The following is a 27,023-nucleotide window of genomic DNA, read 5'->3' as shown; positions in this document are numbered from 1 at the left end:
CCGAACAGAGCTGTCAGCCCTCAGGATTAATTTGTGATATTGGTGCTTTACTTAACACCATGATTCCTGCATTGTTGTTATGCAAGAATCTCCATCCTCCCTGCAAAAATAAATTCTTGTTTCCTTTTTTTTTTTCCCTTTAAATGAGTAGGTCAGGCTTAAACTACAAACCTTATAAAGAATGCCTCTGTGTTTTCTTTTTAATGTTATTTTTTATTGAAGAAGGGAAGAAGTGGGATTTTTTGATGCTTGATGTTGGTAGTACTGTAAAAATTACTGATGCTTTGTTATCTTGATTTGTTTATCTCCCATCTGCAGTGAGACAAATTATAATAGGTTAACTGCTGAAATGGCTTCTTTTAGATAATCCTTCTGTTAATGACAAATACCTGGTTTTTTCAATGCCAGTCAAGATTCATCCCATGTAAACCCTCCAGAGGAAGCATTTTGCTATAACCATGGAGAGATTATGGTCTATCACTAGTAGACAATTTCTCTGTCTACAAAATGTTTAAATGTCCTTCTAAATTGTAGTTGAACATGCTTCATCAGCATTATGCTGTGTCAGTGCCATGCCCATCTATCCATTTCAGGGGGGACTAGCTCTGTGATAAAGTTCAGCAGTCACTTCAGTCATCGTAGTCTGTCAGGATTCATACTAGTTTAATTGGATCACAATTTCGTCTAATAATGATTGAGACAAGCTTTTTATCAGTGTGGAAGGAGGAACCTGTTTATCCATTCCTCTTCTTTATGGAAAACTTGTTTTTCAGTCATGAACATCATACAAACGTTAAACCTGATGAAAAAAATAAAGATGGAAAGACATGGGAGACATTGCCATTCTCTACAGCTACCTGAAAGGAGGTTGTAGCTGGGTGGAGGCTGGTCTCATCTCCCAGGTAACAAGCAACAGGACACGAGGAAATGGCGTCATGATATGCCAGGGAGGTTTAGGTTGGATATTGGGAAAAAATTTCTTCACTGATAGGCTAGGCAAGCACTGGAACAGGTTGCCCAGGAAAGCAGTGGAATCGCCATTCCTGGCAGTGTTCGAGGGTTGAACCCAATGATCCTTATGGGTCCTTTCCAACTCACCATATTCTCTGATTCTGTGATTCTGTAAGATGTCTGGATGCAGCACTTAGGGATATGGTTTAGTGGTGAATATTGTGTTGGTGCTAGGTTAACAGTTGGAACTCATGATCTTAGAGGTCTTTTCCAACCTTTATGATTTTGATTCTAGGATTTCAGGACTACCAATACACCAGTAGTTTGCCAGACCCTGGTGTGGTTTCTCTCCTGTTGTGAGTAAAGAAAAAAAGATACTTCTTCTCTTCTGAGGCCATCTAAGTCTTGAAGGAGTACTTTAAAAAAATTTCTGTCACTGTAATAGGACATAAAATAGGATTTTTTGTTTGTTTGTTTAGAAGGGCCACTGTCAGTACAGTCAGTTGTTTCTCCAACTAATGGGACCTCAGGAAAGTACTGACAGCCTTTAAATTATGTGAACGCACAGGACAGTAGCCCTCTGATTTTAAAACTGTGATGTAATATAAAATTCTCAGAAGCATATTTACACATGAAATATCATCTGTGATATGCTTCTACTAACCTTTAAACCTTATGAGCTATTTAGCCGTTGTGTTTCTCTACTGCGTAGGTCTGGTGTGGTTGTCATCACGTTGAAATGTAGCACAAACCAGTTCTTTCACTGTACTATTCACATTTCCATTCTGGTGTGTCTGAACGTCTGCATCATTGTACTACGCCAATGCATTTTTCATACTTAAAAATAGACTCAATAACCGTCTTCCTTTTCTGCCTTTCATTTTACAACTGCAGTAGCAGCTACATTTCCTGTCTCAATAGCACTTATGAAGCAATTAGGCAAATTTAGGACAGATCTTGCTAGACAGATTTCTCTTTATCCTCGCTAGAACTTGTGCATGGACAGATTATACCCTAATGGCCTGGTTCTTTCTCTGCCCCTGCAAGAAGCACTCTTCTTATTCTACGTATAGGCCATTTGATTTGGTGCCACAAAATGAAATTAACAGATCCTCTAATTGTTCATTTTTAATTAACTAGTATCAAAAATTATCTACCTTTGTTACCTTCTGTAGTCTTCTGTGACTACTGCTCATGATTATACAGAGGAAGGAAATTGTTAGCATGCAAATTGTGGACCTGTTGGAGCAGGTCCAGAGGAGGGCCAAAAAGATAATCAGAGGGCTGTAGCACCTCTCCTATGAAGACAGGCTGAAAGCATAGAGCCTGGAGGAGAGAAGGCTCCAGTGAGACCTCATTGCATTCTTTCAGTACTTGAAAGGAGCTTATGTAAAAGGGGGAGACTGACCTTTTACATGGGCAGACAGTGATAGGACAAATGAGAACAGTTTTAAACTAAAAGGGATGAGATTTAGATTAGATGTTAGGGAGAAATTCTTTACTGTGAGAATGGTGAAGCACTGGAATGGGTTTCCCAGAGAAGCTGTATATGCTCCATTCCTGGAAGTGTTCAAGGCCAGGTTGGGTAGGCCTTTGAGCAAGCTGGTGTGAAACCCCTGGCCATAGCAGAGTGGGTTGAAACTAGATGATCTTTGTGGTTCCTTCCAAGTGAAACCTTTCTATTATTCTATTAAATTAGACTTATATAAAGTAAAATAAAAAGATTTGGAAAAAAACCCCAAATATTTCCAACAGTAAAATTTTTCAGTATTTCTGTACAATCTCACCATTTCAACTCTGTTTAGGGAGAAAATAAACATATTTTTAATGAGGTAAAGTCAATCAATCTTACCTAGCACCATGATTAAGTACATATTAACAAAGCTAAGCTTATAAAAAATAAATATAAGATAAAAGAGCACACCAATCACACCAGTCCATTGCTGTATTTAAGCCTTTTAGTAAATAACAAAACCAAATAAATCAGAATATCCCCCAAAATAGACTACTACTTAGACCATTCCTATAAATTACACTTCTTCCATAATAGCAATGAATATCAATAATTTTGCCCAACATAGCTCAGCATTTCCTGTTATTCCTCATCCCTGCTGCTCACACACACACACATTTCCTTTATAACTGTTGGTAATCATAAGCATAAGCAAATTTACTGCCCTTATTCTTCTGAAGGATTTCAAACCCCTATCTATCACCTTCTTACAGAGACCCCTTAAATCATTAGCATGGTGGCTGTTCAACAGTTTGGGGGAAGTTGCATATCCTGATGTCAAAGCTGCCACATGTTGTATTAATGAAGAGAACTTTCTTGTTGTATTACAGAGGAAACACTTTTGGAAGGAGCAATATAAATTATAAGGAAGGATTAACTGTGCAGAATCATGCATTTTGAAACTAATAACAGAAATTTCTGCTGCAGGCACAGGGCTTGAGTCACCTGTGTCTGTAAAACACCAGTGTGATGTGTACGCTAAAGGTAATTAATTCAGTTTTGTCATGGCGAGAAGTTCTTGATTGGAACAGGAAACAGTGAGTATCATGGTACAAGATATGGGTAGTACCTCATTGAATAATTAGAATATTCTGCAAAAATCTGGCTAAAATGTTCATACAGTTCAAACTGGAACAGCTCAAAAAAGATGAATAAGAGAATAAAGGATTCTGGGGGGAAAATGTTGTAACTTGTTTACTTAAATGATGATGAGAAAGTACATCAGCATTTTCCAGATGGCTTTGAGGCTAGTTATCTTTCTGTTCAAAGAGCAAATGCATGTACAGGGTTCATAAACTATTTAAATTTAAAGGTTTTAAAAAAGTTTCTAAAGAAAACTCCAAGAATGAAGCTCTGAGATGGCCTCCATCAGAGGAAGTTGTTGAGGGCAGAGAGATTGGGAATATTTAATGACTGTGTGTGTAGACTGTGTTACTGTGTTTATATAGGGAAAACAGCTGAAACTGTAGGGAGTTTGTGGTGAAATAGCTAGTCTTAGGATGAGTCTGGTTGGTAAACCCAGGAGAGGTTAAGAGGTTTAGATCGCTGTTAATTGTGATGATTTAGACAATTATAACATTAATATATAGTGTATATATGTTTATAACACATTTAAATAAATGTATATGTATGAACATATATATAAACACACTCTCTCTCTCTCTATATATATATACGTGAATATATAATGGACACTGAAACAGGTTGCCCAGAAAAGTTGTGGATGCCCCATCCCTGGGAGCGTTCAAGGCCAGTTTTAGATGGGGTTTTGAGTAACTTAGTCTAGGGGAAGGTGTCCCTCCTCATGCCAGGGGGGTTTGAAATATATATTCTTTGAGGTTCCTTCCAACCCAAACCATTCTTTGATACTATGAATGGTGCATAAATAATCACGTTACTTAATGTTTTATGCTAGGTGCACTCAAGGATAAGGAAAGATTTCAACCTCCAAGATTCATAATTTGTTTTTTTCTCCTTGTTCATTTCTTTGTTTATTGCCTTATTTTTAAACACTGGAAACTGACTACAGAAAGAGACAAAAAGTAGGGCAAGTCATGATGATATTCCTCTTCATATGCAATTCTTTTGCTTGCTCTGTACTGCTCATGAGTGCAGATGCTGCTTTGTCTGGGATCAGGATCACAAGTCTGCCATCTCAGGCTAGTGGTGATTCCCTTCCCTTCCTCTCTTCCTCTGGCACATGATACATAGCCCGCTACTTCAGGTTTTTATGCTGTAAAATAAAGGGGTTGTATCCATGAGGATAAAGGAGCAAAGGGACAATGGCAGTTGGAGGAACCCCAGAAGGTTATCATGGACACAGATGACCCTGATCCAGACACTCACAGGTCTGTTGCAAGGGATTGATGGGCCCCATTGTCCACGTGTGAGACCTGTCAGGATCAGTCAGTGGGAGTAGGTCTTGGGACCACCTTTGAAAAGAGGAATCTTACTTCCTATAGGGTATAGGGATTGCCTGGGTTGCAGGCAAAGGGTGTCTTGGGATTGTGCAAGATTTGTTATAGGATGTTTAGAGGAGGAAGCACAAACAGGGAAGAGAGGGATCATGGTGGATTGTGGAGGAACAAGCGTGGGAAATAGTGGGGAAGCGGATTAGAAGAGGCTGGTTGTATGGAAACAGGTTGCTGGACAGTGCACTTGTCTGGTCATGCCCTGTGCCTGTCCAGTACGGTTTGTCCTGTGTGGGAGGAGGCTGAGGGTCTAAGACCAGTGCCTGGAGATCCCCATAGTGTCCCTGTGTGTGCCTGAGCACCACCAGCTGGAACAGGGCTGGAGGTATCAGGGGTGTGTATGTCCAGGTGCCACCAGCTGGGGAAAACTGAGTGTCCAGGGACAGGTGCTGGACAGACTGAGTATTTAAGTCTGTATCTATACATGTATGTTTGCATGTGCATGCATATACATGTATTTGTGTATTCTCTGTACAGGGGATACCTGCCCAGCCTTGCTGCTGGCTTGACCTGGGGGCACAGAGCTGCAGCTGCCTCTACTCTGTTGGGCCACCAGATTCAGCTAGTCTAACAAAGGTCATTAGGAGTTTCACAGAATAAATTCCCCTTTTCTGTGTAGGTCAAGGGCATTGGCATTGTTTTTCATCTTTCTATACTCTTACTTTGTGACACATCATTGCTATCTCAAAGTGTGTTTTAGTACAAGTTTTCAGTTTAATAAAGTGTGTAGGCAATATTCTGTGGGTTTGGATTATTTGAGCACATGTTCTCTAGATTCTTTTCACTACATGGTATCCTGCAATTGCTGAAATGGAAACTAATGAATAAGGTCTAGATTTATATTCTGGTGGGCAGACATATTGATAATATGCCACCAACTGAAAGCGCTTTCTTTGTAAGTATCATTTGGACCTTCTGTGTTGATCTTGTGCATGACCTCTGGAAAGAAGCACAAAAGAAATGGTTGACCTCTCCTCCTTTTGGTACTGGTAACAACAATATGTTCTTAGACTCAGCTGCTGTATTGGCATATATCAGCAGTAGAGGACAGAATCTACTCCCACTGGAGTACAGATAAGACTCCTGTTCATACACAATAGCTTGACCTTATTTCTGCAGAATACCATTTTTTTATTCGCATTCAACTTTGTGAACTATTATACGCTCAGATATTTTTATTTCCTTGAGCAAGACTAACAAGTTACTTATTTATTTATTTATTTACTTGGTGGAGGTTATTGTTGCTAAATTTAATTTCATTTTTCTGAACTTCATCCTATTTTCTCCAGAGTATTTCTCTCATTTACTATTGTTTTAAATTATACAACTCTATTTCTGTATCTTGGATGCCCTCTGAACTTATTATCTGCAGGTGTGATAGCTTACATGTTATTTCATCACTCAGTCCCATAAGATATCACAACTGGAATAGTCTGTATGTAAATGAAGTAATTAATATGATACTGTATGAAATTTTCATAGCTAGTTTTCTTTTGTTTTGTAGATTCTTAGCTAGTTATATACAAACTGAACGGTAGTTCAGTCTTCTTAGGATGGTTATAAGTCTGCTTTGAAAATATTATAAGACAGTGTCAAAAACCACGTTAAAAATGAGATGTGTCATTTCCTTTATTTCTCCTTCAGATAGAAAGTTTGTTCTCTGTCAAAAAGTGTGGTCTAACTGGTTTAACATGATTTGCCCTTCATGTTTATGATGCAATCAGCAGTGAAAAAAGAAAAAAAACTTGAAAACACAGTCAGTTATGCACTAAAATTGTGTCCTTCAACATCTGTCTGAAATTTTTTAAATCAAATTTGCCTTTAGACATGCTTTTCATAGACATCTTAATGCATCTCAAAGCATTAGTGTTAATGTCACATATTTAGGTGTATAATACATAAAATCCAAACCAAGCTAAACCAAAGATTTGTAGAAGCAAATGTTTAACCATCTTCAAGATGAAATAATCACATGTAGTACACCTTTTCTACTAAGAAGGGTCAAAACAAGTAATTTCACAGGTATTCTTTAATGTAATGCAAAGTTTGTCTTCTGCCAATAAAATAATAAAAAATCTTCAAAAACTCCCTTGTGCAATTTACAGATAGGTGAAACTTGAAGATAAGGAAAAATTTGGCAAAAAAAGTTTTTGTCCTGGTCTGGATTCAGGGATTGAGTTACACTATATCTTTCATAACAGATTGCTTTTGAAAATTATTTCACTCATTTCCTTGGACATCTTTTTATTAAGACATGATGGAGCAAATGCTCAACTTGTTTATAAGGCATTGAGCATTTTCCTTTTTATTTTTAATTTAGGTTTAAAAAAGCCCCACTGTAGATATCTCCGCAAATAATGACAGTGATGTCTGAATTAAAATTTTCTACTCAATTTCTCTGATGCATGAAACACATTTTTCAGTACTCAGAAGGAGAGTCCCTGTCTGTGTTCTCAGCATTCTGTGTTCTCTGCAGTGTAGCTTTCAATATTTTCACGTTGCTCGAAATCTGTGTGACTTTATTCTCGCAGTGTTGAGCCTGAGCTAATATACCCTGCTGAGGGACTTAGCTCCGGCACAGAGCTCTGGCAGAATATCTCCTGGTATTGTAAGAGTGACTTGTTAAACTCTATACATGTTGTTGACATAGCAGCAGCGTTTTGAAGCACTGACTAATGCTTCCACAGCTGCAGGTAGTATCAGGCACTCGGTTTTTATAAGGAAAGTTGCCAACATATTAACAGTGTTTGTATGCACAGTTACTGTAGCCAGAGGTACTCTTTGTTGTTAGGCACCACTGCTAGAAAAGGTCCTAAAAGTTCTTAAATCTCCCATTACTATAACCCCAGCTGACTGTGGAAGCTAATAGCGTTGGCAAAAATCTCCTTAGAAATTATAAGCAACACCCATATGCCAGCGTTTGTTGCTAAGTGAAATAAATTGTTACTAGCACCGCCAAGTTGCTGGAACTGCTTGTAACAGCTGCGAACCCCAAAGTCGGTGATTAATGTCAGCTAGAAGCATTGCCGGCTGCCTGACAGAGCTTGTAACAGCCAGGAATGCTGAACTGCAGGGCTCCTGATGGCTGCAAGCATTGCTGACTTCCTAGTAATAAATGTAACAGCTACAGATCTTGAAATACAGGATCTGCAGCATCTTCTCTTTTGTCTGTCTCTGCTTGGCTGTGGTGAAATCTGTCAGGATGAAACCTGAGGAATTTTATAATGTCCATGTGGTTATTTTTGCTGATATGCTTCATTACAAGCATTTTTTAAAATAGTTTACAGCTGTCCTTGCATTTTCAAGAAAGAAAAGGGCTGGTTTCTCAGTGTGGCCCTACTCTATTTATTGCCTGAGGGTGGGGATGGACTTTTACAGAACCACTTATAAAATTCTTATCCTGGGAGCAATTCCATGCAATTTCCTATCTCATTATAATTGAAAGCAGCCTGAGGATTAGAGATTTAACTTTCATCTAAGAATTGCCAGAGTTGCTGCACTGTGCCAGCAAGTTGCATCTTCTACCTATTGTCATTGCGGGAAGCTGTAGTGAGTATAGGAAGACTGTGAAGTAAGATAACACTCAGGTACCCCCAAAATGCCAGGCAGTGGAAGGATTTTAGGAAAGTTTATTTCCAAAGTCGAGAACACTAGACTTACAGAACATTAATCTTAACAGCGCTTCAGACACTGGGCCCTGGGGAAAGACATGTCCTCTGTTCTTCTCAGGGTCTTTAGCATCCCTGGGCCCCTGCTCTGTCGGGGCCCTTCACATGTCTGCAAAGACTTATCTTTTCCTCATACCAGGGAGAGCTTCCCTGGAATGCAGGAGGAGAAAACATCTAAAACTTTCTTTGGGAAAGATACCTCTTCAAGGCAGGAAAGTCTTTCTGAGTGAAACAAGCTTAGAAGAGTCTTCTTCCAGAAGGGTCTTCTACCCTTACAAAGTTTTAGTAATAAAACATAAACCTTTGAAGACGTCCATCTGTATGCACATAAAAGGTCAGTGCACAGGCCAGTTGTACTACAGTATTTACTATGTCATGTTGCTACACAGGCATTCTAAGGGATGCACATCATGGAATCATAGAATTGTTAAGGTTAGAAAAAGACCTCTAAGGTCATCAAGTCCAAATGAATTTCTGAGCTGCAAATTTCTGGAGATTGTGAGTTTCTTTTGCAAATGTCTATGAGCAGATATCTAGGAGAGAGCAGACAGAGAGGTGAAGGAAACAGTGGTGTATATCTTTGTTTTGGTGTGGCCATCATCCTTATATGTTAAGCTTTTTTGAATTGGAGTGTGGAGGCTGGGAACAGTGGATTGCAGCATAAGTGTTTACCTGCCTTTGTGAACAACCTGACTGAATAAATTTCAATAAATAAATTTGAATGTTGTGTGGATTTTTCCCATTCATCTCCTCAGTCTGTCAGCTCTCAAGTCTCTTTGAAGAGGAGTGAAGAGATAACAAATTTATGGCTCATTATCTTAAATGAAATCTAAAGCTACTCTCTTATCCTCAGTTCTTAGATGCATGGCAGTTTCTGAGTGCAGAAGCAGTGAGAGAACTGCATTGGGGGATTTGTGAATTTGCATTTGTGAAATCATGTATTGGAATTATGTGACTCAAATAACACTGTTTTTTCAATGACAGCCATTTAAATAGTGAGACAGTAAGCTGGCTATCTGAACCTGGAATACTGCATGGAATTGCATATACAGAAACAATGCAAAGAATTGTGGTTGAACACTGTTAGTTCTGATTTAGGGAAGATAATTTATGTATAACTGTGTGTGAATAATTGGGCTAGGGGGCATCATTCTAACAGAATAATGTATTTGCTCTACTACCAGTTTGTTGCCAGAGAGGAAAATAGAGGAATATACCATATGAATGATGTTTCAGAGCTTTGGCTTGCAACTTCACCTTAGTGGTTCTTAAAAGTCATCTTTATGACTGTTTTATTTATCTGGTTGCAATTTTCTTGGGTTTGGTTTTGTTTTGTTTGTTTGTAGTTGTTTTTGGTGTTGTGGGGTGTTTTTTGGTTGATTGTTTTTGGTTTTTTTGTTTTGTGGGTTTTTGTTTGTTGTTGGGTTTTGTTTTGTTTTGTGTTTGTTTGTTTGTTTGTTACCACTAGGTCAAGGGCAGTGAGTGAGTCTTCTCCTCTGCTCAACCCTGACTAGAGCACATTTGCATTGGTGTGTCCACATCTGGGCTACCCAAAACAAGCAATACGTGTATGTACTGGAGCAAGTCTGGCAAAAGCCACTGCAAGAATGAAGAGATTTGGCCATCTATTATGTGAGGGAGCCTGATAGAGGTTGGGGCTGTTTAGCCTGGAGAAGTTTCAGAGGAGATCTGATGTGTGTATGAATATGTTCTTGCAATGTATAACAACCTTAGGAATTTTTCCTTTTTGATACTTGGATTTTATAAGAATGAAGACAGTGTTTGGCACTATGAACAACTACTTCATTCTCAAGAACCCACAAGGGACACAGCTCACACACTCATAACAGGCTCTCATTAAGAATCCCGGTCGCACTCTGCAGCAGCAGCAGCTTGCATGTGCTGTTAACACCAGCTTGGGATGAGGGCAGAGGTGCCTGTCTTATCTCTGTGCTCAAACACAGGGACAGGCATCCCGCTGGTGTCTGCTCCTTCTCTGATCAGTGGTGAGGCAGGGGCTAGGGAGAGAGGGATCACTGCAGAGGGAAACAAGGGACAGATCAGCAAGGGCAGACACCACTTTCTCCAGCCCTTTGAGTTGTTCTACCCTCACCTTTGTACTCCCTCTTCTCCGGGGAACAGCTTCCAGTTCTTGCCTCTTCTGAGTAGCTCAGGAGGAGGTGATTTGAGGTTATGACACAGGTAAAAAGATGGCTATTTTGTGCCTTTGTATTGCAGTTCTCAAGAAGGAGGCAAATATTGTGTAATGAAGGAGAAAAGGAAAAAGTAGGAAGACATCTGGGTCAGGGAGGATGCACACGTCTGTTCCCAGCCTCACCCCAAAAAACTTGGAGTAGCTTCTCACTCTTTGAAAGGTGTTGTGAAGCAGTGGTATGCCTCTCTGAAATAAGCATTCAGAAACCCAGAAGCTGTTATACTCCTTTTGTAGACATTGCCCTTCCCTGTTACTTCCTGACCAGGTCCCTTCTAGTAACTACACTCAGTTGAGTCCTGCAGGCTCAGAACTTGAATAAATGCATGTTTTTATTGGCAATGAGAGATAGAGGCTCTCAACACAGGTAGATTGTGTGTATTGATCTTTATGTATAGCTTATGAGTTCTCAATAACATCAATAAATATTGTGTCCTCTATGTGGATACAGAAAAAATCCTTTCCATCAGTAACTTAAACATAAACATCTAACACAAAAGGGCTTGAGACAATTATGATTTGAATGGCATACTGACAACATCATCATATTATTTATAACCAGTTTAGGAACTGGAAGTATATTTCCATATATATATATATATATAAAATATATATATATTATTTTTTAACTGGATCAACTAGTTCAAAACATGTTTTTGAGGCTTTTGAGGCTTTACTCTGTTTTGCTTCTTTGTTTCACCCTTACTATCTCCAGGAAAACTTCCTATCTTGGTTGCAGTGTTTTGTGCAAAGAACAGTGAGAAAGCCTTCTACCCAGTTGCCTCTCTTCCATGTTTAGCTGGCTGTCATAGGGGAATAATGGTTCCTAAATCCCTAAGCCAAAGATTGTGTTTGTTTACATTATCTGTCCAGTATTCTTTTTACCTCAATTTTAGCCCACTGCTGCTGCAAAGCCTTGAAGTTTAGTGTAGAAAAGGGTGGGTTAAAGTTGTAGTCTCTTCTCTTTGATTTATTAATTTAAAATACATTTCTTGTTATATTTCAAGGTGTTGCATTTGTCTTTTGGTCAACCAGAAAATGCAGAAAATAGACAGCAGAGAGTGAGGGCTTAGCTCCATGAGTGACTGTGGAAGCTCAAGTGCCACGCAGCAGTTGGGATATGGCAGGAACCTAGTCCAACTGCAGCTTTGGTTGTGTGGATGTGCATACAGAAGCATGAAAGGAGCAGGTAAAGGTCTATCAGTATAGTTTTGATTGGCTATTGGTTGAGGTTTATGAGGTAAATGAGATTCCTAGTCATAGAGGGATGTTATATGGGCATGGCATGTGATGATGTTACATGCTTAATGACACTGCAAAAAAACACTGGCTCAAATGGGAACTCGTAGTCAACAAAGTAAATAGCTATCCCCATAAGCTGCTTTGGGTAGTTTATGTCGATGTAGAAATACTATGCTACGATGAAATATCTGGTAAGAACAAGGTTAAGAATGTTTTGAGACACTTGGCCTGAATCTCCAAGTATTTTTAAGGCTGAGAGAAATTACAGGGAAAATTCAGTTATCTAAAATCTTAGCATGATGTTAAAAGTTTTTCCAGGCAGTGAAGATATGGATCCACTTGAAAACTTTGTGACATCTGTATTTGCCTTTAATATGATTTTTGAAGAACTAAGGCACTGTCAGCTTTACTAACCATCCAGTTTAACCTTTCAAAGAAATCAAATACCTAATAATCTTCAGGGATTAAGGGGCCAAAGTGTCTTCTAGGTGCCTCACTGCTTCTTAGCATGCTTAAATATTTTTATAGGTCTAATAATTTTTATGGAATTCATTCAACCAAGTGCAGTGTAGGTGGCTGCATCTGATACAGTCCCTGTAGTCTCCCACTAGTGCTTACAGTAGTGAGAAGCAGATGCTTCTAGGGAGTGATTCATCTCACCTTAAGGTTTACCCTAGTCAAGTCAATATGAGTTATGATGTACCAATATAAATCACATCAAATTTGAAACTTTACACTCCTTTAAATATACTGGTATGTAAAATTTCTCATGTAAACTTAAGAAAAGTCTTAGAAAGCATATGCTATTCTCTACTTTCTGTCTCTGACATCCAAGTGACACAGGTTTTTCAGTGGCTGTGGGCCTCTGAAGTACATTCATTGAACATGTAGACATGTAATAGTGCAGCTGGTTAGATGCTTCTGTGTGCATAATCAGCCCAAGTACTCACAAAGCCAGGCTTTCAGCTGATTATAAAAATAAGGCCAAGATTCCTTTTCTTCACTTTGTCTCTACATGGAGTCCATCCATGGTTTGTTTTGATTTGTTAAGTTTATATTTTTTTCCTACAATGTGTCTTTCTTGTGAACAGCACTTCTCCTGTTCCCTCTTGTCCATCTTTCTTGTGGTCTCTTACACAGTGCTCGTGCTGTTGCTTATATCCTGACAGGGTTTCCTTCCAGCTCTTTATCTTTAGAGCTTTATTTTGGAATTGGTCAAGAGGCTGTATTAAGGCTGGTCATCTTCTGGTCACTCTTTACCTGTGCTCTTGGTCACGCTTTTCTGCTCAGAGTAATCTATACAAGGGGGAAAACAGGAGTCCAGGAAGTTGGAGAATAAATAAACTGTTAGTATGGTAGAAACAAATCTGGCAATTCTAGTAATTTATGGATAGTAAACTGGGTGAATCTGATGAAAAACAAATTAACAAAAGAAAAAAAGAAAAGAATGCCCTAATAATTTCTAGTGGTTTCTGTGGACTTGCTGCAAAAGTAGCATATGCATATTAGGAAGAATATCTTAATTTTTACTACTGCTCAGTCAAGTAGAAAGGTATGCTGTCACTTGTGGTTTACCTTCTCCTTTCTTATTGGATAAATGTTCAAATATACCAGGAGTCTCAATTCTCAAAGATGTAGTTCTCTTTAGTAGCTATATTTAAATGGGAAAAAAAAATCAATGTTCATTTGAGGAACTTTAGTGTTCAGAGAATTTCTGAATAACCTGTTTGTAAAAAATACAGTGAATATAATGAATCTTGTTTTGCTTTTCACCCAGATGCACAGTACATTATTATTTGTTGTTAATGCATCTCTTGATATATATTCTTGATAAAGCTGACATTATTTGAACTGCTGGAGGTACTTTGAAATTCATAGTGAAACCATATTAGCGTGAAATAAAGTGTAATTCCTTACGAAAAGCAATACAGATTACCAGTTTAATTTCTGAAATATCCAGCTGAATGTTAATGGTTTATATTTTTCTGTATGGAATTACACTGGTCACCTCTGCCACAGATGCTTTTCACTTTCCCTACTGTCTGTCCCATCATTAGTTTGTCCCATGTAGAGACAGTAAAAATAGCAGGCAAGTTCACATTTGTCAGGAGTATGTCCAAGAGCAGTGTTTGAAAAAGACCAAAAGAACTCAGCAGTACCCAAAATAACAGATGCCCAAGTCAGTAAACTGTTGAGACCAAGCAGACAAAGCCATAGGATATGTGGTAAAAAAACCAACTAAAAAACCCTGTGCAAATATGACAACAGTTTGGTCGGAATAGTTGTATAAAAATAAATGGCAATTCAGAAAACACTGGGTCACAAATGAGAGGGCTGAGAAGAGGCAAGCGACTTCACAAATTACAGCTTAATCACTGCACATAGAAGTGAGTAATAAATAATGAAATACGTGAGATTGAATTAGGAAAGATGATATTTAAAGCAGCCTTCCAAAACTAATAAGCAGAAGCAAACTCTAATGCATGTCTGAGTTTTCATATATGAGTTCCTTCTCTCAAATCAATAAAACTATTGAAATATTTAAAATTAAACTATATTCTTAAACACTTTCCTGGCTCCATGACAAAGATCGAGCACAAAGCTGTTCCTTGCATATGAAAAATTAAGGCTACATTTGGCTTAGTACTGCATATGGATATGGAGTAATTTAGTTCAGTTTTTATCTCACCTGGATGGATGGAAGTTATGGAAAATACTGTAAGAAGAGCAGATCGATAAGGAATATTTTTCAGGAATAGATAGGATTGCGGTTTTATGGAGTAAGTGACAAAAAAGATAACAAGGTCTAGAGAAAACATTCCACTTTCAGCCTGCAGGAACTAGGATGATGGCAGCAACTAAGGAAAAGTGGTTGTGAGATCTAATTGAAGTGTGCATAATCTTAAATGGTGTAGATAATGTTAATGCTTTCTACCCAGCATGCATTCGAAGACCGGGGGCAAGTACTGTACTGAAAATCAAATGCAACCATAAAGAAACACTTATTAAATTAATAGTAACTGCTGAAGTGACCTGCAAGGCATAGGTATTGAGAAAACCACATTGAGGGTTATTCAGGCAATGATTAACTTATGTCCTGCAGCCATCAGCACTGGGAGGAAACTCTCGTGCTTTCTTCCACTTCCTCCGTGATGTTCAGGAGGGGATTTTTGCTTTATAACTGTTCTTGGATCAAGACTGTTTGACATTTTTGTTTCATAAAAATAGATTACAATGCCTCATTAGATTTTTTTTTTACGACTTCTCATAGTTACAGATCAAAAAACACAGAATGTGGCTATGACAGCTTTGTGATTTAGGTTGTCTGAATATATCTGCATGAGCATTTCCTAGTTGCATATGTTACTGAAAGGTTTTGTACATGTAGATTCCTATCTAGAGCATTTCGTTAAAATCTGTATTGACCACAGATTAAGAAAAATATGCAGAAAGTATGCATGATCTTGGTTATTTCTTAGAGGAAGATCAACGACACTTTTGACATTTTAATGCCGAATCTATTATAATCATAATTGTGATTGACATTTCAGCTGAAGGTTTTTAGTGGTAACGCAACCCAAGTTGCCCTTGCTGCTGGGCAAGCAGTATTTATTTTGCTGGCAACGTCTGTTGGCAGAGAAAGTTCCCTGATTTTTTAGTTTTAATTATTTTTTAGTTTAGTTTTTATTTCAACATCTCCCTTCCAGCAAGCCCTTGACTTCTGTAGCATAACCCTTCTTTATCCATTATTAGAGAAGGTACAGTTTCAAGTGACTGATGTCAGACTACTCTTTAAGCACTTCTGATAGGATGTAACTGCAGCGTGCAGCTCTGAGATACTGGACAAGTTACAGAACTGAAAGAAAAGGCAAATTAGCCTGGGCCAAGTACAGAATTAGTGACGGAGTATTGCTTCCAGGACCTGATAAGTCATCTCTAAGCTGTGCTGTTCTGTAGAGAATAAACAGTGTCTTTGTGTATTGCATATGGGAGGATGTCACCTGTTTTAGCTTGAAAAATCTGGGATTTCTTGCTTAGGTTTGAAACTGGAAAATGAAGAAATGAACAAATCACTAATTCACAATTTAGGACTATGAAAAAGTATTTTTGTAAAGATTTAATTCAATCTTGAGCTAACATGGTGTGCCTTATTTCTTAGGATTTTGTAGCCCAGTAAAGAAATAAAAGATGGAAAGGATGGAATTGGGGCTATATTAGAGCATTCACTCCACAGAAGAACTGGGAAATTCTCAACCTAAAGCCCACCAATGATCCTTCTCCCCATTTCCAACAGAGTGCAGGGTTCCTTTGCTCACAAGAACGGTATGGTACATACCTGTATCACACATTTAAGGTATCTTTATATTGGGAAAGTTTTTTCCCTCCCTTTCATCATTTAGAGGCAGAAAAAAAATAGAACAGGTATTTAAAATCCAAATGTAGATGGAATAGCTGTAGTTTTAGCATGTGTTAGCTGGATGAAATCTAACAAACAATACTAATAGAATGATAATAGTTTTGGGCAGCCAGCCAGGAACACACTGCTGCGGGTAGGTCTGAAAAAATTTTCTTTATTTTTCTTTTCTTTTTTTTTTTTCTTTTTTTTTGAATGGTTTATAGCAATAAAGCCTGTTTTATCAAAGGTAAAATATTTTATGAAGTTGTTGGTTTCCATTAAATTTTGAGGATAATCTGTTATAGACCAAAACCAAGCAAACTTGGATAGCAAGAGTATGAGTGGAGGAAACTCAACTTGATTTGGGATAAACAATAATACCATGACTGAAGGACAGCAGGGATTTGAAGTTGAATTCTAATATAATCCAGGCCAGTAGCCAAATGTTAAGCAACTGAGTGTGACGGACAAAGATATACAATCTTCTTTTGCAATACAGTTCCATTTATGGAAAATGCTCAACAGATTTTGTCTTTTATTCTGTTTGGAATTGGAAACAAAATTTGCAGCAACTTCAGTAGATCTGCCATTTAATTTCAATGCTCTATTCAGCCTCTGGCAGAACATAGAACATATGTGCTAGGTGTAAATTATTTGTGTCTCATGTAGATCTGAAAATATTTTCTGTAGTGTAGAAAAAGCAATTATTAGTATTTTTAGATCTGCTTCAAACTCTAATAGACCTATGGTCAGAGGAAATATGCAATGAAAAGGGGATGACAATTGTTTATTTTTTAATTTATAGTGAAAGAATCAAGTTAAGCCTAGTGATAAAATTTGAATTTGGTTTGGATAATCTGTTTGAGATGATTCTGCTTCGTGTTCACTTGACTACTTACTGAAACTCTAACCATGAATTCTCTATTAATTTTACTGGTTGCACTGTTAACCACTGAACTGAAGGACATTCTCCATAACTCCATTATATACTTTCTTGGCATGTTTCAGAAGTAAGGTGAATGCATTAGGTTTGTTAAGCAATATTTATTAGAACTTACAATGTGTCCCATTATTTGGACTTGGATTTGATATGTAACTTTATTTTGCTCTGAACAGTAAAAAGTATTACATTTTCTGTTCATCTGAAATGTTTTTCTAAAAATCCCTTTAACTTTTTCTTTTTTTCTTTTAGCTCAAGAGGCAGGTGAAGCAGTAATGCTAATGTCTAGGTTGTTTTCTTCTTTTTTGTGGTTTTTTTTGTTTGTTTGTTTGTTTATTTCCAGTGGATCTGCTACAATTTTCAGCCACTGTTTATCCTTTCCATGACTTGAAGACAAAAAAATCCTGTCAGTTGAGAATGAATTCCTAGAATCATAGAATGGCTTGAGTTGGAAGGGACCTTTGAGATCATCTAGTTCCCCTTCCATAGGTAGGGACACTATCCATTAGACCAGCTTGTTCCAAGACTTATCCAGCCTGGACTTGGACATTTCCAGGGATGGGGCATCCACAACTTCTCTGGGCAACCTGTTCTGATGCCTCACTATCCTCATTGTAAAGAATTTCTTCATAATATCTAATCTCTTTCAATTTAAAACCATTCCCCCTTGTCCTATCACTCCATACCCTTGTAAAAAGTCCCTCTCCATCTCTCTTGTAGGGCCCCTATAGGTACTGGAAGGTGCTATAAGGTCTTCCTGGAACCTTCTCTTCTGCAGGATAAACAGCCCCAACCCTCTAACCCTTGTTTTCTTGGGAGAGGTGTTCCAGCTCCCTGATCATGTTTGTGGTGCTACTCTGGACTCACTCCAGCAGGTCCACATCCTTCTTATACTGGGGCCCCAGAGCTTCAGTCACTATTCCTCATCATAACCCCCAGACTTTATGGGAGTAAAAAGAATTAACATCAAAAGACCAGACTTTAATTTCTGGTCTGACTTCTTGCATTCAGACATCTGCAGGTCCTACCAAGCTGTGTTGGGAGTAGGTCAGGCTGCCCAAGCAGGTAACAGAGAGGATTAAACGCTCCTTTCCTATTAACCTACAGGCACACATCTTTCAGCTGAAGTATTTCTAATATGGATTTTATTTTATCTAAACCAGTTTCTGTCCTCAAAAATATTGATTTGTTCAGTAGTCAGAATTGCTTCCTAAAATGTCTCCAGAGCAGAATGCAGCTGAATATCAGACTTATTGTGATTGGATTAATTCACTGAAATGCCATCAGCATGGAGGCGGGTGCCTTCCAACCTTGAGACCAGCTGGAAATGCTTTTTCTGGAAATTCCCAGGTGCCAAAAGGCTGTCAGTGGAAGCAATTTCAGACACAGAATTAATGAAGGTAACAACAGATGATATTGGGCAGCAGTCTTTGGCAAAATATCTGATTTTAAAAGGAACAGTAGCTCTAATCACATGGATAATGTGTTACAGATGATGAGAGGGATGTTCATCCATGAGATCAATTCTTTTCCAGTGTGTTTAATACAATGTGCATTTTCATGTTCCCATTTGAATGAGGCATCTTGCCCATGTACTAGCTAGTGAGCCATCATAGATATTCTCCCAGATGGGTTTTTTTTTCATGTAACGGTCATACTTAAAGCCCTTACAGAGTTAATAGAATGTTTTTTAATTATAATTACTTTTGTTTGTTATAGCAATGAAGTTTGTCCAATCTATAAAACGTTCTGAATGATGGAGTCTCTGGAGCTCTTGTTCAAGAGTATTATAAAACAGCTAAAAAATATTCAAACATTCAAAAATACTCACATATTTAAGAGTATTATATGCCAGGTAAAAATGTAAGTGATTTACCACTGCTGGAAAAGCTGGAATATTAATATTTTCTTCATTAGTCAAATTATGTTAGCGCGTCACCTGTGCTAGCTGCGGATCAGGATTAGAGCATAGCTAGGAGGGGAGATTGCCACTCTGATTCCTGGGTCTGGTTCAGAATCTCCTTCTTTGCTGTCTTTATACAGGCACTTATCACCAGCAGTTGTAACAGGTAAATTGTCAAGAAACACTATCTTTGTTTCTTGATCTTTATTACTTTGTGCTTCTTTCGCCTGCTTTGAAGATCTCTGCAATGCAGCTGTCAATGAAATTGCTGCACTTAGCTTCTTATATTGAAGTATTTTCCAAATATATAGGTGTTTGCAACTATCTTTGCAGTGTTATTTCCTTGTCTCTAAGTCATCCACCAAAGTTGATTAAATGGTACATTTTGTGAATTGAGGTGGGAAGAAGCAGTCTAATATATTCCTTTTTTCCTTTACATGCTATCATGTATTTAAGGTTTTCTTTAATATTCTTCTTGAATAAATATCACTCTTTTCTTATTTCAAGTACTGTTATGATATTAAAATTTATTCATGACTTCACCAGATCACAAGATCAAGTTCAGTGATAGTTTGACTGCACATCTGGAAAACTTGGCTTTTATAGTAAAGTTACTGCAAATTAACATTTAACCTAAATATTTATATTTTATAATTACCATTCCATTAAAAAGGCAGTTTAATTGTTATGCTTCAATCTGTTCTCTGTCTCTGGGTTAAGAGTGTGTTGTTTCACTCATTATGTGACATCATCTAATGCTCAAGAGTTGTGGCAGGAAAATCTTTTAACTCTTCATTATTCATTAGTTTCCATTCTGGTCCTTCTAGCTCCTGGGACCATCAAGTCATCACATGCTTGCACTCGAGTATTATTATTGTTGGCACAGGCTTGTCAGAGCATAAGAGTTCCTGGCAAGGCACACAAGGGAGTGATGTGTGGTGTTATAAGTACTCATTTCTGCAAATTATTGTCATCTTCCTGAGTTTCGTCCTTGTTATTTATTTTCCTATGACACGATTCTGTGTGCAACCCTGTGCCATTGTAAGAGTATTTTCTATGGAGCTTTCTGACATTCTGCCCTTTTTTTTTGGAAAGAATTATTTGCATTTTCCTTCTTTTTTTTTTTTTTTTTAAATTTTCTCATTTAACAGCATAATTTAGCTTATTAGAAAAGGTGCAGGAAATAAAGGTGATATCTGCCATATGTAAAAAACTCTCTATTAGGACTAGTTTTGCAGCAGCAGGGGCAGATTTTAATTTCTAGAGATCATTAATAAAATTCTTGTACAAGCATCGTGTAGAAACCTAGGAAAATTAAGCTAATCTCTCTGCTCTTTCTGGTGCTCAATCAGCAGATTTCCTCCATTTGCAAACATGAATCAGTTGTCTTAGAAGACGACATTTTATTCAAGGGAGGTTACGCTGTTACCTAAGGTGCTATTTTTTCCTTTTCTTTTTCCTCTTCAATGGATAATACTCCATTATATGTATAACACTCCAAGTGTTTAGCTTTGTTTCACAGCCTTCTCCTTTGGAGAGGCAAGTGGCAGGAGTGCTCTGGCACCTTCTGCTGGGTGACAGGCTCCTTATTTGGTTTGCTGGTGAGCTTGTGGTGGGAGATGCTCCTGCTCCTCTCACCACTCTACTTCACCAGCTATTCTTTGCTTTACAAGAGTAAGTGTAGTTTCCTGCCCTACTCATTTATTGGACTTACAATAACTGTCCTAGGAGTTTCTGTTACTGATTTAGTTTAGCTGATACAGTCCTCTTAAACAAGTCTAACTCATAAACAGACCTGTTGCCTTAGATGAGAGTGACTGGTTACCCAGGGATAGTTCTGCTCTTTTATTTTTCCCACACTTCTATACAATATTACAGTGACAAAAATTAAACATAAATGCTTCCTTGAGATAATAAAACATCTGAACACCAGAAGATCACTTGCCATTTCTGGTGACTTCCTTTCCTGTTGTAGTACTTGGGACACAGTGTGGCTTCATTCAATCTTCCAACTTCCAACTTCTGCACTCCTATATGGAATATATACATTCTGTATATAGTGTTGTTTCCTCTTCTAATTTTGTTTTACTATTCTAATATCCATCTGTAATGTCAAACATATGCAGGAATTCTTCCCAAGAATGCCAAGGCAATGGAAGGATAAAAAAAATGTTTATTTCAGATGCAAGGACCACTTCTAAACCATGCTGCACACACCGGGCCCGGGGAAAAAAGCAATGCCCCACCTTCTCCAAAGCTTTTTGTATCTTTTCTCTCTCTCTCCTCTCCCACAACCTCTGGCCTGAGGAACCCTTGTACATGTCTGCAAATATATTATCTCTCTCTGCGTACCAGGGAGAGGCAGAGCTTGCTCACAGCTTCTCCCTGCAACTTTATCTGAAATGCAGAAGGAACTAAAAAACCATCTAACTGGTTTGCAAAGGCATTTTGCAGTCTTCCTAAGCGAAACGAGTTCTAGCTTTCCATTATAAATTCTTGCTCAATTGCACCTATCCCTGCACTATCCTTTCTTAAGGAACTCTTAGTCTTCCCTGCTGAATGGTAGAGCTTATCATCTTAACATTCCTGCTTTTATACTGACTTCCTTTAAGGGAATGCACTGTTACCTCCTTAAACAGGAGCATACTTGCTTTGACTGAAAGTACTTCAGACTGATGTTCTTGGTTTAATCTACCATATCTCATTTAATATAGGGTTATGAAGCTACCTTTTACTAACCTTCTGCAGGGGGAAACTTTCCATGAAAATATGTGGATTTTCAACTAAATCAACATTTTTCTTATCTCAAAAAGTACCATCATTCTTGAGAAAATTTAATTTATCAAAACATATACCCCAAAACCTCTTTAATAAAATCCCTCTGTATATTTTTTCAGTTTTTCAGCAAAGTCCACCAAAGTCTATCCCATACATTGATCTTTTTGGTTCTCATATTGTGCTATAGTTATCATTCTTGCTTGAATGGTAAATATGACCTTATTTTCCATATCAGAGTTTTAAAATGTTTCATTTCAGAGGTTTCCATCTGAGTCATAGTTTATGTATGGTTTCCTACATGCAGGTGTCTTAAGTTCAGACACGGTTGCTCACAAATTGTATCAAATTGAAAGCAGATATTCTAAAGAAAGATATTTCAGAGATAATCTAGGAGGTAACTTCAGTTTTTCTGCCAGTATTCAAACTGATATATATGTTAAATAAATGAGTGATTTTTTTTTTCTAGATCTACATACTCCTATGCATAGAGCCTGTTTATGTAAGCACACACACAAACACCACATGCAATTATGATGTATCACCTGGTAGCTGTTCACTGTGTCCTCTGCTTTATAAAGGCTTGAGAAAACCCTTTTTTTTTCTGTCATTCATCCTTTCTTGAAGTTTCACTTTTGGTTATCACCTTTTAGCAGTTACATAAAATAATTTTCTATGAAAGAATTACATCATACACCCCATAGGCATTTGTTGCTGAGTTATAATCCTGCCTGTAACTGTTAATTCTCACTCCTCCTGAATTTGGAGAGTCAGCTATAAACACCTGTAAAAAAAATTTTAGCAGTGCATGAATATGTGTGCATTGAAAATGCAGTAAAATGAAAAATAATATTTTTGTGTTTTGTAGAGAATCGTATGAACAGTATGATTACCCTTCATCCAGATTTTTCACTAAATAACTGAAAGTTATAAAGAGAGATTTCTGTAAGTAAAAGCAGAATGACTTTCTGTCATGTAGAATGAAGTGAAGAAACTATGAAAAGGCTGCAAGTTTCAAATCAGCTATGACTAAACCACTATAGACCTAAAATATAGAGAATTTTTGTTCAGTTAAAAAGGACTGCACCATCTCAATGCATATGTAGGTGGACTGTGTTGTGATCTTATTTGCTTTATCACATAAACTTTTAGTTATGAATATTTTCCTGATATTTCCATATACCTGTACTATATCAAATCACAAGTCTACCTTGTGTCAGTTCATTTATTAACATGATTTTTTCACTGCTAGTTTTTAGAACATGTTGAGGTTTTTTATTTTTCCTCCTTATTCCTCTCAAAACAGAATATTGAGTGCTGGTGTTTTTTGGGTTAAGTTCATTGCGTGTCCCAAACTCTTATAGGGATGATTTCAGGAAAAGGTAGTTGCTTTCAATGACTTAACTTTTTCAGGATATTTCTCCTTCTCTTATGAGTGTCTGATTAAATGTCAAAGTGATGCAGAAAGAGACCAACCATGATATATGTGATGCTTGAAAGTAAGGCCTCTGGACATATCTTAAAATTCAAGAATTGTTTGACCATGAAATTTTCCTATTTTATATTTTAATAAAGCCTTTATTGAAAAAGAAAATGAAGAGTAATGTTCTTTTGTAATTCAGATGTCATTAGTTTTACTCTTAAACCTGAATTCATCTCACCTTACATGGCTGAGAAATCTGTTATGTCTTCATCTTTCTGTAAGCAATGAAGAAAAGTAAGGTTTTGCTTCATTTTTCCTAAGGAAATTTAAGGAATTAGGATACTAATTTAGGCACTATAAGTCACTAAAAAGTCACAAAGGATGGGTTTGAACTGTCTTATATCATCACAGATCTCCATCCTAAAGCGATCTCATAGGTATAGAGATGCTTCTCATTACCATGGAACCTTGTACTATCAATCAGAAAAAATCTACCATTCCATCTTTGAAACCTGAGTTAGGTGAACCTTGCTGATCCTTCTTGCCACTACTGTTACTTTAACATTGCTCTTTACTTCTTTTTCCTAAGGATCAATCAAATTATGTTTGATCCAAAACCATAATAGCTTGCAAAGCAAGTCCTTTGCAGTCAGCAGGCTGCAAGCAGCTAGGCTGCTGAGAGGTATTCCTCTTCATGTTGGATTTCTAATGTAAAATTTTCTCTCTCTCAGTCAGAGATGCACGTTCTTATTTCCACTTTCATTGTACAGTGAATGAATGATGTTCAACAGAAAACCTGACTAGGTCCACCTGGCAGATGTTCATTCTTCTTCCCTTATGGGAATTAAGAGGATGGTGTACAGCACCTCATGCTGTACTTTTTTCAAGAAATCTAACAGAACATTAGTTGCTATAATAAAAATGTTTTACCTTAGAATTATATGGCAGTAGAAGGTCTTAAAAAATATTCTCTAGCTCCTGACTGGTGAAGAGAAAGAATCTTCTATTTTGAATGGTCTAATGTAAACTGTCCAGTTATGCACACTTTAAGTTGTTTGGAGTTTAGGGAGTTTAATTAGAAAAATAAACTGCTTTCAGGCCATTGTACCAATGTAATATATTCTTCGTGAATCTAAAATCAGAGAGAAAATGAGTCCTCTCTCTGGTGGGCTAAATCGAGATTTTTATAAACATGAAGAAAAGACTTGAACTTTTATTTCAGATTAAACGTGTGTATCTGAATTTCCAAAAGAGTGTCTAACCCAAATATACTGAATGCTTGATTCCAGGAAGCAAACTTAATGCTATAGTTCAGTATACTTATATAGGCTTGAATTCACCTACATTATCTGACTGTCTTGAGTTTGAAAGTAACTGCATAAAGGAGCTTTTTTTTAAGCCAGCCAAACCATTTTGCATTAAAACATTACTTTAGGAAACTCCTCAACCACTATGCCTGGCTGAAAAATAAAAATAATACTTGAGAAGAAATTTCCTAGCAACCTAAAACATACTGGAGGGAATGACCAGAAGTATCTTCGTAATAGGATTGTTTCCAAAAAGTGAACATGCAGGCATTCTAGTCATAAATGTGCCTGAAAATCATTCACGAAAATATGCCACCTTTAACTTGGGCAGAAGAATTTGGTGATTTTTTCTGGAGTTTTTGTTTGTATTTTTTAAAAGGTTTCCTCTTCTCTTTGTTACAACCATTGTGAAACTGTGAAAACTTTCTAGTGTTTTCAGGGGTGTATTAGCCACTGAGTCCCCTTTCATAACTCAAACCACAGGGGGCCACTTCAGTGCAGGAAGCTGGAACTCGAGTAAACTTCCGAGTGGCAGCCTTGGCTAACATAACCATTTTCTCTTTTTTCTGCTACCTGGAGCTGTTTTATTACCTGAAGATAGGAAGAAGTGCTACTAGAGGTTCAACCAGTAATTTAAAGATAGATAAGACTTTGAGAACATAATATCCTCTTGGAGCTATTCTCAACTTTTATGAAGAGCAGTTGGTGGCGAATTCATCATAGAGATTTAATCCCTTAGGCCTTCTTGATCTATACAATGTGTAAGATGCATGATCTCAAACAAAGGATTTTACACCACTGATATTTACTATTCCCTAGTTTAATTTTGTAAACGGTGGATTATAGAGCTAAAGTTCAAAAATCTCTTTAAAAGTAAATGGTGCTGTAGGACTTCCAAGCTATATGATGATGAAACTTCTCTACATGACAGCAGTGCACGGATTGTGTCTTGTTGCACTGAGAAAAGCAAAGGGTTTGGTTTTTTTTCTGACTGCTAGCTGAACTTGTGGTGACTTCTATTTCTTTTTTTGTTTGATTTTTTTCCAGCTTTCATTTGCAGCAACAACCCCAGAGCTGGCTGATAAGAAAAAATATCCTTATTTCTTCCGGACAGTGCCATCTGATAATGCAGTGAATCCAGCAATTTTGAAGTTACTCAAATACTATCACTGGAAGAGAGTAGGAACTTTAACCCAGGATTTACCAAGGTTTTCTGAGGTAAGATTTTCAAAATTTCTGGTACACACAGAGAGCTACTAATACCAGATTTCTAAGGAATTAGTTCCTGTATTAATAACAATTAAGTAAAAAGAAACAGATCCACTGTATCAGTCTTGTTTGGCTTTCTCTTAGTAGGTCACATTTGCTGTATTGAATAAGCTTAATTCCCTTGTGGGGTTTATTTGACTGTCTGTAATAAAAATCTACCCATGTTTATGCATGTCTGTTTTTTTACATCCAAGATCATTGCACCCAAGTGCAGAGTTCCTTTATGGTCTTTGACTTGCAAAAGTGTATGTTTTTGAAGGCAGCTTGTATCCTGATGCTGGCTCACATAAAAGAGAGAATAAATCAAATTTTATTATGCTCCTTTTGTGCTCTGATTTATTCTAAGCATCAGTCGGAACTATGATGAACAAAATCTGGTAAGTCTATGGCTGAAAATATTGGGGGAGCTTACTGAGGCAGAAATGACTGAAGCCCACAGAACTATTAAGATCACATACCATGCACCCCCAAAATCTTCTAAGTTCCACCCTGAGCATAATTTTGGTCATAGAAATGGCAGTAAAGTATTAACCAGGTGACTTATTCATCGTTTTAACAATAGAGTAAAAGAAAATATGCTTTAAGTAATTAGTCCCAAAAAGACAAGGGAAAGAGTCAGCCCATCAATTGACAGAGAGGCAAAACTAATAGAGGCATGCCTTGTTGTTTGGTTGTTGTTTTTTTTATCTTCCTCAGCATTCATTTTAAAGAAGGCTGACTGTGTTCTGAAGACTAGCATAATTAAAACTAGTGAAGAGGGATAAGAACAGGTTAGAGTCTGCTCAGATGAGTGAGATATTTTCAAATGGGCTCAGACAATTAATTCACTACGGAACACTTAAGAAATCTTAAACTCTTCCCTTATGAGCTTCAAGAATTATAGGATAAAAAGTAAATGAATTGTAGGGGGAGGGAAGAAACATTTGTGTCTGTCTTTCCCAAAAACACATAAA

At 37.4% G+C, this 27,023-nt stretch overlaps 1 protein-coding gene across 2 annotated transcripts in view; it reads left to right on the top strand.

Annotated features, from left to right (window-relative positions):
- Positions 1–27,023, top strand: part of GABBR2 (gamma-aminobutyric acid type B receptor subunit 2) — a 467,784-nt gene that overhangs the window by 158,287 nt on the left and 282,474 nt on the right. For both annotated transcript variants that reach the window (XM_050330892.1, XM_050330888.1), the window contains exon 3: positions 25,849–26,019. In XM_050330892.1, the coding sequence (XP_050186849.1) occupies positions 25,849–26,019 (171 nt within the window). The remainder of the gene's footprint in view (positions 1–25,848; positions 26,020–27,023) is intronic.

The sequence above is a fragment of the Myiozetetes cayanensis genome, unplaced genomic scaffold, assembly GCF_022539395.1.
Source record: "Myiozetetes cayanensis isolate MyiCay16 unplaced genomic scaffold, myiCay2020 scf1, whole genome shotgun sequence".
In the NCBI taxonomy this organism is placed as follows: domain Eukaryota; kingdom Metazoa; phylum Chordata; class Aves; order Passeriformes; family Tyrannidae; genus Myiozetetes; species Myiozetetes cayanensis.
This window is presented reverse-complemented; position numbering and strand designations above follow the sequence as displayed.